The 12465-nt window shown below is 46.8% G+C and overlaps 1 protein-coding gene across 4 annotated transcripts in view; it reads left to right on the top strand.

Moving 5' to 3' along the window:
- The window catches only part of ST8SIA5 (ST8 alpha-N-acetyl-neuraminide alpha-2,8-sialyltransferase 5), a 70960-nt gene that overhangs the window by 19296 nt on the left and 39199 nt on the right, over positions 1 to 12465 (top strand). For 2 of the 4 annotated variants that reach the window (XM_079108791.1, XM_079108792.1), the window contains exon 2: positions 9700 to 9807. The exons of the other annotated variants lie outside the window; for them this stretch is intronic. In XM_079108791.1, the coding sequence (XP_078964917.1) occupies positions 9700 to 9807 (108 nt within the window). The remainder of the gene's footprint in view (positions 1 to 9699; positions 9808 to 12465) is intronic. 4 annotated transcript variants of the gene reach the window in all.

Here is a 12465-nt window from a genome sequence, read left to right as displayed (position 1 = left end):
TTGTGGTAACCACAGGGCCACCCATCGATTAGAAGCTCTAGTGTCCCCAACCTTTCCCCAGTAGGGGATTTTAGGAGGTTTTCTGATTGATAAAAAAACTATCTGGTTCATACCTCTTTGTGATTTTGATCATTTCTTGAAGATAAAATTCTGAAATTATTATCATTGGAATCAAAGGTGCATTGTCAAGCCTTGTTAAACCTTCTGATACATATTTCCAAATTCTCTTCCAGACAAGTGATTTCCAATGACCAGGCTGGATAATAACATTACATATATTTTGTCAATTTGATAGGTTAGAAAAAGACTATTAAGACTATTATTTTTATTGGTGTGCCTTCGGTTACTAGTAAGATTAAACCCAGGCCAAAATGCATTGGTGTTTATTTTTGGAAAAAGTGATATATGTGTTTGATTCAAAAAGTACAAAAGAATATGTGAATGGAAAGTAACATTCCTCACCTTGTTTATCAATCACCTCATTTTTTTTCTTGAAGCAAACATTTTGTTAAATATATCTAAATGATTTGTTGTCAGATACAAGCTTTCCTGTACTTAACATTTATATGTCTGCTTTTATGGACTGTTTTTATCCTTAGGTTGAGGGTCATATTTGTCCATTTGTGTTACTGTAATGAAATACCTAAAGCTGGTAACTTTATTTTTTAAAAAGGTATATTTAGTTCTCAGTTCTGGAGGTTCAAGGGTCCACCCCTGGTGATGACCTTTTTGCCAGCAGAGTGCTGAGGCAGCTCAGGAGTCACATGGTGAGAGACCAGGAGCACATGGGTCACCTCTGGGCTCTCTCTCTTCTCATACAACGACCAGGATTCAATCCTGCGGGCTCCATCCTGATGACCTTATCCAATCCTAATCACCTCCCGAAGGCCTCACCTCTGGACACCAAAGTCGTCTCAGGTTTCTATCCTCTTAACCCATTAAGTTCCAAGTTTACAATTCTGAGAATAACAAAATTGACACAGGTGCATCAAAATAGAAAAAGTGGAAATCATAATCTAGAGGTCACACATATTAACTGCTACTGATATAATCATATCACGATTATGCTATGTGGTTATATTAACATATTAAATATTAATATGGGATATGATTCTATATTACAGATAATATTTAAGTTTTTATCTGTGTTCGACATCTGGGATGATGGGACAAAATGGGTAATGCCTCAGAGTGGTGATTAAATAACACACGAGCCTGTGGGGGACAACCAAACCATATCTAAACCATAGCAAAGATCATTCCTCTCCTTTCACAGACGAGGAAACTGAGGGTCCAAGAGGTTATCTGCTGGGAGTCCTGCTGCTAGTGAGTGGTGGATGTGGCTGCTGGGCTCCCTGTCCTGGAATCTCTGGAGAGTTGCCTGGAGGTGAGGCCCTGCTGGGGTGCTTCTCAACCTCTGGAGAAAGTAGCCATCTGGGGGCCAGCGTTCCAGGAACAGGACAGCTGCAGGTGTGTGAGCCTGGAACGCTGTCCCGTCCAGAAATCTCTCCCTCATCAAGCTGGTGCTGCTGCCTGAAATCCCACCAGAGGCTGTGCATCTGCCAGGGTCCACTGGCTCCTCACTGGGGACTAGCAGTGAGGTTGGCACTGTGGTACGTGTGGAGCCCGCCGGCTTCCTTCTGCTCTGGGCCTTTTATTGTCCACTCTCACCCGACCCAGGGCCTCCCAAGACACCCGCTGTGCACAGGTGGTCATTTTCAATCAGTGGTTACGAACAACCTGTCAGTTTCTGAGGGCAACAGTGGGGTCTGACAGTGCTGAAGACCAAGGAGAATGGTGGGGAAAGGCCCCCATTCTTCTGGAAGCACGAGTGACTAGTGAAAGCGTCAGATATTTTAAGGACTGGAGATGGCCCCCATGGCCTTTGAGGCAGGCCTGTCGCTGCTGCCTGGTGTTCCCTGCTAGTGCTACTGGGATTACCCAATGTGCGCCTTTCTCCTGGGGTGGGGGTGTGCCGGGGACACCTCTGTGCCTGCCACCCTTCCCCGCCTGGGGTGGCTGGACAGTCCTGCTTGTCCCAGCTGGGCTTCCTCTTCCCAGTTTTTCCCTTGCCTGGGACAGATGGCAGTGTTTGGGCCAAATGGGCAGGGAAGACATGAAGACCAGAGAGCAGCTGGGAGGCAGCTGACCTGAAGGAGGTGACAGAGCTTCAGTGTCACCTTCCAGAGCCCGAAAGAGCCCGAGGCAGGAGGCCCTTGGACATGTCTTGTGAGGAAAGGATTCGGTTTTCATTTTGTCCTGAGGTACCTGGCCAGCCTTCTGGGGACCGGGGCTGTACACTGTGCCCTGCATTCTGCACAGGGGTCCTGGGGTCCACTGTCAAGAGTTTTTTTCCTCACAAAGCATGAGTGCTGCAGTGCCCAGTATCTTGAGCCCCACAGAGCCTGCCTTTCTTGGCTCAGCATCCCTGGTGATTCTAGCACCTGAGTGGATGAGCTGGTGCTTGGCCAGGCCCACCATGTTCAAGGCAGGTGCTCACCACTGAGCCACACTTCCAGTCTGCCACTGCGAAGTCAGACTGTGCCCGTGCCCATGCACCAGGAACAGGGAGCTATGGATGTGCTATCCCCTCTGTGTCCCCCATAAAATTGCCCCTATGGCCTCCTCCAGTGCCACAAGTTCATATTAAGAATCTGTGACTTTGGGTCTTCAATCAAATGGGAGAGGCTCTCAGAGATGACTTGGTGCAGCCTCTTCATTTTACAGTACTCTCCACAGCGACGGTGGCAGCTCTGACGGTATTAAAAACACCGAATCATGCAGATGTCCTTTGGCTTTTTGTCTGGTTTGGTTGCAGTACTGGGGAGGGGGCCCAGGACCTCACACATGCTAGGCAAGTGTTCTTCCACTGAGCTACCTCCCCAGCTGTTTTTAAAAAAAATTTATTTTGAGACAGGATCTCACTGGGTTGCTAAAGCTGACCTTGAACTTGAGATCCTCCTGCCTCAGCTTCTTAAGAGCTGTGTGTCAGGAAATATTCTGTTGTTGCTTTGCAAGAGAATGGGGAACCTGGCACAGTGGCCCACACCTGTAAGTTTCCAGCCTCAGCAACTTATCAAGATCTGTCCCAAAATAAAAAATAAACAGGCCTGGGGATGTAACTCAGTGATAAAGCATTTCTGGGTTCAATTCCTAATACCAGAAAAACAAGAAAGAAATAAAAGAAAGACCATGGGGGACATGGATGAGACTAAAGAAGAGACAGAAGCACAGGCACTGGGGTTGGACTCCAGCTTGAACAGTTTTTCTACTTCTGTAATCGCTGGGCAGGTTAGGAATCTAGTCTCCCTGAGCCTCAGTTTCCTATTCTTTGAAATGGGGAAAATAATAATTTACCTCAAAGTTTTTGGGAGGATTGGAAATGACATATAAACCTATCCCAGTGCTTAAGCATTTATTTTCTTAGCCACATATTTTTCTCAATTGACCGGCATAAATTTTAATAAGTTAATGGCTCACAATTTTTGGAGGACATTATTTAATGGAGGTAATTCCATCTAATGGGCAATTCTTCTTGTTATTAAATAGCTTCTCTAAAATGTGATCTTGCTTTTTGCCCCGAAATTCCCTGTAGTTGAGTCAGGGAAGTGTCAGATGGCTGGAGGATTCGTTGCTTTGAGATCAGGGTTTACATTCCATGTCTGAGGTTATGCAACAGGGGACGTGGCTGACCCTGGTTGTCACCAACAACCACCACAACAGAGGAGAGCTGGCCCCAGTGAACCTATCCCAGATTTCATATCAGGCAATCTAGACCGAAGCTATTTTAATTTGAACAGTCGTGTAACTTTTGAGCAAGTGTGGGCGTTTAGGTGCACTAGAAACTTACCAGTGCTTGAGGCCTCAAATCCAGTCGTGAATAAATCAGTTCACTTAATTCTGCACATGCTGTGTCCATAGGGTTAAGAAAGTGCTTGGTGGTAGCTAAACAGAGTTGCAAAGACCCTATGGGTCTGCCCAAGACCAGAAAGCTGTCTGTGGCTACCCTGGAGCTCGTCAGTGAACACGGGATCAGAGAAAATGTTTCCTTTTCAAAAATTTTTCTAGGGTGGGGACGTAGCTCAGTGGCAGCGTGTGTTGAGCACGCGTGAAACCCTGGGTCAGTCCCCATCACTGCATAAAGCAAACAACAAAAATTCTTATAATGTTTTAATAATGAAAACGTGGATTGTCAAAGAATATGGAGAACATTATGATAAATGTTCATGTCATGACTGAGAATTAGCAGTGTTGATGGGGTTAACATGCTGCTGTATTTATTTCAGATCTTTTCCTTCTTGTAAAATAAATGAGACAAAAACAAACCAAAACAGATTATCAATAGCACCCCTTTTAGTACTTCATGTTGTTCTAGGTTGTTTGCTTATGTTTTCACATGTGTTTAGTTGTTTGCTATATTTCATGTATGCCAGTGGGTTCTTGCGCTTACATATTTTCACATGTGTTAATATTTATGTGTGTTAATCACCTTGATTTTATGGCAAGCATTTTGAAAACAAGTGTTTGTTCTCCTTTGTTATAACAAAGCTGTTAATAATAAACTTAACAGCTAGTTGGTTAAGTTTGAGACTAGCTTGGGCAATTTAGCAAGACCCAGTGTCTAAATATAAAATAAAAAAAAGCTGTGGATGTAGCTCAGTGGTAGAGTGTCCCTGGGTTCAATCCCTAATACTGCAAAACAAGAAAACAAAACAAAAAATTTTCTTTCCTGTGTTATCCTCTCTCATATCAATATATACCTTCCTCATTAGAGTTGAATTGGCTAATTATAGACAATTCCTATACTTAGCTCAGGAGTAGAATTTAAATTCTATATTAGTTTTGAAAATGATACGGTTTTTTAGATAAATCAGGAAACATTACTAAACTAAAAGAAGGAATAAATTTTAGCTGTTCTCCCTTTTGTTCTTTTTTGTAGTGGTGGGGATCAAACCCAGGGCCTCCTGCATGCCATGCAAATGCTCTGTCACTGAACCACATCCCCAGCTCCCCAAAGAAACACATTTTAACCTAGAGAGGTAACTAGCTTTATGATGTAAAACCTTACCAAGGACAGACGACTACTGTGTACCTCTGGTGACCTGTTTCTTTCGTTTAATTTATAATGAACTCCTTTCTGTGATGTCGCATTTTCTGCTCAAGGACTGTGAAGAACGCCTGCTCTTGATTCCTGACTTCTACAACCCAGGGCAGCCCTGTCCCCTGTGCGTGGGAAAGTGACAGTGTGGCTCACTGACCTTTTGTACATTTCCTGGGAAAAACTGTTGCTGGTCAGATTATTATTTTTTGTGTGAATAAAAATTTATGAATTTGATTATATGTAAATTATATCTCACTAAAAATTGATTTTAAAATACACACATGCACAAGGCCAGCTCCATGATTTGAAAGCAATTTATCTAGACATTCTTTTTGAGAGTCTTGACCTGGAACTCAACAAGTACATATTCAAACATAAATGAAATAACATTTTTCTCAGCACACTCAAAAATAGTTACAGTGATTTGATCTACATATTGAATTTATCCAGAATTGAATTGTCATCAGTAGCTTGGGTCTGTTCAAATGGCAATTAATGAATTCTTCAGTTGTACTGACCAATGTCAAGTGTTCTGTGTCTGCTACAGGAAATTCTTTTGGACAGCTTTCGTCTAAAATTTCTCACAAGGCAAGCACATCTTTTTCAGGGCAAAATGGACAAAGGTATTAATTTTCTGTTCTGTCCATCCCTACAGCAGATCCAGTGGGAGTATTTAGAAGTAGCATATAAGCATGGTGATGGAAACTTACAGCTTTGAGCACTGTGGAAGTTCAGAGACAGAAGTGGCTCTTCTAGAGGGTTCTTGGTTAGAACAAGGGTAGGTAGCCATGGGAAGGAGCCGTGAAGCCAGATGTAAGGGCAGATGTTAATTGATGTTTGCTCTGTCCTCAAACATCAGCCCTCGCTGTCTGCTGCGCTGAGTTTCACAAGAGGCAGAAGGTCAGGTCCTCCTTGTCTTTTGTTTTTCTCTTAAAAATATGTACCTAAGAGGGACAATATGCTCCACCAAGAACACGTCTTTACTGAGTCTCAATTCTGTGACTTTCTAGATAGGATTATTAATTACATGAAAATGACACGCTTCGTGTGGACTTGCCACAGATTAAACACCAACTCAGGGTGCAGGTAGTTAAGCGCACTCCTTGCCTGGGGGGCTTCCAGCTCAAGGACCCTGGGAGGGCTGTACTGATGAGTGAGCTAATGTCCTCCCTATTTATAGTTTTTGTTTTCTGAATTTCTCAGGATATAACCACTAGCCATCCCCATATTTTACATGTCTCTATGTTAGAGTTTTTACTATGAATTTTTAGACAGCTGGAATGTAGTTGCTCTGCTCAAAAGAGACAGTGTGACGATGATGACGATTTGGGTTCTGGGGCTTGAACTCAGGGGCACTTAATCACTGAGCCACATCCCCAGTCCTTTTTGGGATTTTATTTAGAGACAGTCTCTTGCTGAGTTGTTCAGGATCTCGCTAAGGTGCTGAGGCTGGCTTTGAAGTCACAATCCTCCTGCTTCAGCCTCCCAAGCCACGGGGTTACAGGCATGCGCCCCTGTGCCCAGCTAGACAATGATGATGATGGGGAAGCCTGTCACACAATAGCATGAAATTGGGAAATTTTTTTTTTTTTTTTTGGTGGTGCTGGGGATCGAACCCAGGGCCTTGCACTTGCAAGGCAAGCACTCTACTGATTGAGCTATCTCCCCAGCTGGGGAAATTTTTAAATTAACCCCTTTGTGTGTTTCACTTCCGTCCCTTGCAACTTTTGCAGTCACAGGAAATGAGTGGCTTTTCTCACGGGTCTTCCCTTTGCTATGATGTGAAGCCGCCCCTGGGAAGACAGGCATTTCTTGAGAGGCACTTTCAGGCTGAGGTGTGTTTGCCTTTTCTATATCTGGCCATGCACTAATGTGCGGTGTCAGAGGCCTCAGTCCATAGAAGGCCAACTCCGAGGCCCTGTGTCTGAGGTGAGGCAGAACATCATGGCGGAAGGGTGTGGCAGAGAAGAGCAGCACAGGACATGGCACCACAAAGCAGAGAGAGCTGGGCAGATTGTTTTTAAGAAGCCTCGACATTTCATAGCAGACTCTTGGGCCAAGGACTGATTTGTAAACCAGCTAATTGACAAAATCTAAGGTGGAGATATTATTATTCTCTTAGCCCATATACAGCCTGGTAAAAAGTTTTGGGGAAAAAAAGCTTTTAGAATCAGCCAAACCTGAATTTAAATCTTAGCTTGGCCACTTGTTAGCCTTGCGATCCTGGGAAAGTTACTAAACCTCTCTGAACTGTACATTTCATCATCTATAGATAGAGTTCATGAGATATTTTTGTATGGGTTGTTGTTAAGAATTGAGATCCTGTATTAAAGAGTCCAGTTCCTAGTAAAGTACTCAACAAATATCTCTCTTACAGTAAACCAAACCTAGGTCTCCAAGAAATACTTCACAAGCCTTAAAGTAGTGAAGCTTAACCACTTCAATAAATAAGTAAATAAATGACTATTGAATCAGACTAGAATGGAGTGCCACTGTTTTCTGAACGGACAAAGACCCAGATGGGAATTCTGCTAGGCCTCAGGCCTCTGTGAGTTGTGCCTGTTCCTCTCCCAGGCTGAGCTCCCTTCTGCCATGGAGACTGGAGAGGATGAGAAAGGAACCAGCAGCCAGTCAGCCGTGCATCAATTGAGCACTTCACGTGTGCAGCACTCCCCTCAAGGGCTGCCCTCAGCGGGGGACTGGCTGGGAAGCTGGGCCAGCATGCGCTTGGGAGGTGAGCTGGACCCACAAGGAGAGAGATGCTGGCACCCGAGAGGCAGCTCCGCTGCATGACACTGTTGGTCCAGGACTTTGGAGATACCCGAGACAGTTCCCTCCCTTGAAAGATGAGAGCAGAGACTCGCCTAAGGGCATCAGCTCCTCTGTGGAGGTGGCACTCCAGCCACTATCTGTGCCCCATTGCCTTAACTGAGAGCATAGTTATTACTAAAGGTTTTATTAAGATATCTTTTCTGCCCTTCATCTGTGAATTCCTTTTTTCCCCAAATTCCTTTTTTATTTTTTGTTTATTTTGTCTTCTGACTTTCAAGTTCAGACTTTCTCCGCTGCCAGTGGTCTCTTCAGCCCGTTCCTGGGTCAGGGCCAGCCAGTCCCTGGAAGGTCACTTGGAAGCACTGCATGGCTAAGCAACAAGAGTTCCCAACCAGGTGGCCCTTCCCCCGGGGTGTTGGGCAGTGCCTGGAGGGGAGCTGGGGGTGAAGTGCTGCTAGCACCTGGTAGCAGAGACCAGGATGTCGCACATCCTACAGGCACAGGACATCTCCACAATAAAGGGCTCTCCTGCCCCAGGTGTCCACAGGGCCAGGTGAGAAAGCCTGTCCTAGGGCTCTCAGGTGGCACAGTCCCTTTTGTTCTTTGCCTTTGAGCCTGTTTCTTTTCTGGGAAATGCATCCCTGGCGAACGCAGAGGGGACAGGTAGGTGGCCCCAGCATTCTTCAGACTTGGTCAGCAGGCTTTCACATGCCCCCAGCTGCCTTCAGTGTAGGGTCTCCAAGGAGAGCAGTGCAGAACCTCTCTGGGTCCTCTTGTCCTGAGAGCACGTGGGCTGCATCTGTGGGGTGGGCGGTAGAGCGTGCTTGGGCCTGGGAAGGAAACTTGCCGGTTGGTGGTGGCAGGGGAGGGTGGCCTAATTGCTCCCTATACAGACCTGACACATTCTCCTGCCTTTAATGCCATCCTGCCTGCCCACCTTCCATGGATTCCAGCACCTCCCATGCCTGAGCCTTCTAGAATGTGCTGCCAATAGCTCCTCCTCTCTTGCAGGTATGTCTGGTGCTGGGGATTGAACCTGGGGTGCTGTACCTCTGAGCTGCATCCCCAGTCCTTCTTTATGCTTGTTTTGAGACAGGGTCTCACTAAGTTGCTGCGACTGGCCTCGAACTTGTGATCTTCCTGTCTCATCCACACATCTCTGGGATTACAGGCAGGTGCCACCAGGCCTGGTTCAGCTCTGCCTCGTGTAGATAGTCAGGATCCCACTCTCTCCGCCTAAGTTCCTTACCCATCTGCTTGTTGTCTTCCTAGATGTTGTCGCTAGCCCTTCTATCACCTCATCTCCACGCCCAGGTCCTTGTTATTGCTTTGCGGACATTTTTGCAGGTTTGGGGAGGAGGTGGTGACAAACGTGTTAAGTCCATTATCTTAAACCAGTGGCAGCATCCTTATGCCCTGGAAAACCAGCAACTTCATGAAGTTCTTTAAAGCATGTTCTGCCTCCCAGGGGGAGAAAGTGCTGGCAATTAGAGCTCTTCCGTTTAAGTCTCGAGAGGCAGGAATCGAGGATGGCACCAGAACGAAGGCAAGCGAACTCTCTGACCTTAACCTCACTAACCCCAGTTTCCTTGTGTTGAAAATGCGTGACTCGGCCCTGCTGGGAAAGAGGAAGTGAGCAGTGGATGCGGGACAGCAGGGACGCTGACCACGGTCATCCTCATGGGTGGGGTCCCCACCGTCATCTCCATTGAGTACACAATCAAGGCGATGTGTCACTTGGGCACGAGGACAGAATGTGGCTCCCTGTTAGACAGACTTAACCCAGCAAATGAGTGTGTGTACCGACTGCCTCATTTTCTTGCCAGAGGCCTCCAGTTTGGTTGGCAGAGTGGCGACCAGCTGACCAATTGGACGGGGCTCTTTAATGTCACCGACGACCCAGCAGTGCAGAGCAGCAGTGACTCCAGCTCCAGGTACTGACCCGGCAAATGGCCAGGGAGGGGGGAGCCCATCCTGTGGGGACCCTGGAGTCTGTGCCCCATGGTCAACCCCAGAGCTGCGCTCACAGCAAGCTGCATTTGGGGATCCTTCCTGTCTCCTTTCACCTGAGGGGTGAGGGGAGGTGAAGACTGAGTAGTAGGACCCAAGTCCACAATGCAGGACCTCAGTGGCCCTGGGCCGTCTAGGTCTCAACCTCCATTTGAGGGTAGGAACCAGGGCTGTGTCCCAGCAGCAGGGATTGGGGCGCCAGCTGGCAGGTGTTGGCCTTGGGGATGGGCGTTGAGCCAGGGCCTCTGCTCCTCTGAAGTCCACTCCCTGGGCAGGAGCAGGCTGCTCTTGGCTGGGCAGAGCCTCTTCAGGGTGGTGCTGAACTGTGACATCCATGCTGTCATGGGGCATTTCTGCTTGATCTTAGTGTTTGGAGCTCACGTCAGTAACTGAGGGCACTCCGCAGACTCAGGAGTGCAGACGGAACATTCTCGGGCGGGCACGGCCCTTGCAGGGAGGGATTGTGGGAGATTTTGTGAGGGGGCAGGATTCTCTCTCTGCTTGGAGGATGGTGTGGCTGGAACCGGCCAGCTAAGTGTTTCCAGGGCTGCTGAAGCTGTTTGGTTCTTTAATTCTTGTATTTCTAAGTGTGGCTCTCAGAACCATTGCCCTGGGAAGAGGCCTGAGCTTTCCACATAGTTAATTTTGGCACCTAAACATGAAATTGACCCTGCAGAGAAGTTGTGTGTGTTTCAGGGATCCCTGGTAGGTATGCGTTTATTCAATGCTTTGAAAAGAATAAAGATGTGGAGACAGTGTCATAAACCAGGTGGGCAGATGCCTACAGACAGGACTGGGGTGTGGGGACAGCTGCATGCCATGACCGGGTCTCCAGGATCTGATGCTGGCCTCTTGGGACCACAGTTCTTCCAGCGTATGGCCAGCTGCATGGCCCCTGGGATGTCACAGGGAGGGTGAATGGTCCATGGTTGTCCTTTAAATGCTGAGCTTGCATGCTGGCCTGTCTGCCCTGTGTCCTGCCTGCACAGATGGACGGTGGCCTAGGAAGGTGAGTGGCTATCCATCTCCTAGGGGAGCTACCTGGGAGAGAGAAGATGCTCGAGGCCTTGGCTAGAAATGCTGGAGCCAGCAGGAAGGACGGGCCCCCTGGAGGTGTTTCTGGACAGACGTCCCCAGTCAGGGGCAGAGGCCATTGCCTGGACTCAGTATCTTGCTCTTCCTGGGCCAGCGCCCTCCCCTCCTCAGTGTCGCCTCCCCTTCTCACCTGCTCTCCCTTGGCCCATCTTTCCTCTCCCTTCCCTTTCTTATCTCTCTCGTTCTTTATTTTCTCTTCCTCTCTTCCTGTCTCAGGCCAGCCTCCCCTTTCCTGAATGCTGGGGTTCCTCAGAGGCAGTGACTCCACTGGTCCCTGTCACTTGGGTTTTGGAATTCGAGTACCCTTTATCAAAGGTCATTTCCAGCTGAGTTGACCTCCTTTTGGAGAGCAGCCATTTGACTAAGAATTCCCTTGGTTGCAGAATAAATGTCATCCTAAATTTCCCTGGGACAATTCCAATTTCAAATCTCAGTTTCTAGTTGACCCCAAAAGTCCTCGTGAATAGGAAGGACTGCAGCATGCACAGTTCTCCTGTGGGACATAGTGGTTTATGTCATTCAAAACAGAGCTGCTAGCAGCTCAGTTCACAATGGCAAAGCTGTAGAATCAACCTAAGTGCCCTTCAAGAGATGAATGGATAAAGAAAATGTGGTAGATTTACACAATGGGATATTACTCTGCCATAAAGAAGAATGAAATTATGGCATTTGCAGGTAAATGGATGGAACTGAAGACTACCATGCTAAGTGAAAGAAGCCAATCCCCCCAAACCAAAGGCCAAATGTTCTTTCTGCATGTGGATGCTAACACACAATAAGGCCAGGGGAGGGAAGAATAGAAGTTCATGGAATTAGACACAGGGGAATGAAGGGAAGGGAGAAGGGATGGGAATAGGAAAGACAGTAGAATGAATCGGACATAACTTACTATGTTCATATATGAATTTGTGACGAGCGGAACTCCACATCATGTATGAGCACAAGAATGGGAAATTAGACTCCATGGATATATGTCAAAATACACTGTACTGTCATGTATCACTAAAAAGAACAAATTTTTAAAAAGAATAAGGGACTGGGGTTGTTGCTCAGTGGTAGAGTGCTTACCTAGCACATGTGAGGCACTGGGTTCGATTCTCAGCACCACATTAAAATAAATAAACAAAATAAAGGTATTGTGTCCATCTACAACTAAAAAAAAAAAAAAAAAGAATAAAAGAAAAACCAACAAATGAAACCAGATGTTGGAGATTTTTTTTCCCTTGTTGAGTGAGCAGCTTGTGCTTCTTTAAAATGGGTCGTTCGGCTTCTGGCAGCCAATCGGCAGGGCCGGGGCTGGGGGAGACCTGAGGAGGATACTGCGCACAGCATCCTGGGGAGCGCCGCCCGCTTGTGGAGTGTGGATACTGCCCGTGGCATGATCCAGCTACTGAATAATTCAGTGCATGCCGTATTCTGCTATCTATAGTTGTGTAGTGTGTTGACGTGTGGGACAACCTGTTGTCATTTATTATTAACAGGGTTGG

Source organism: Sciurus vulgaris (assembly GCF_902686455.1).
Source record: "Sciurus vulgaris genome assembly, chromosome: 13".
In the NCBI taxonomy this organism is placed as follows: domain Eukaryota; kingdom Metazoa; phylum Chordata; class Mammalia; order Rodentia; family Sciuridae; genus Sciurus; species Sciurus vulgaris.
Note: the sequence above shows the minus strand (reverse complement) of the source record. Positions and strands in the feature narration are given on the sequence as shown.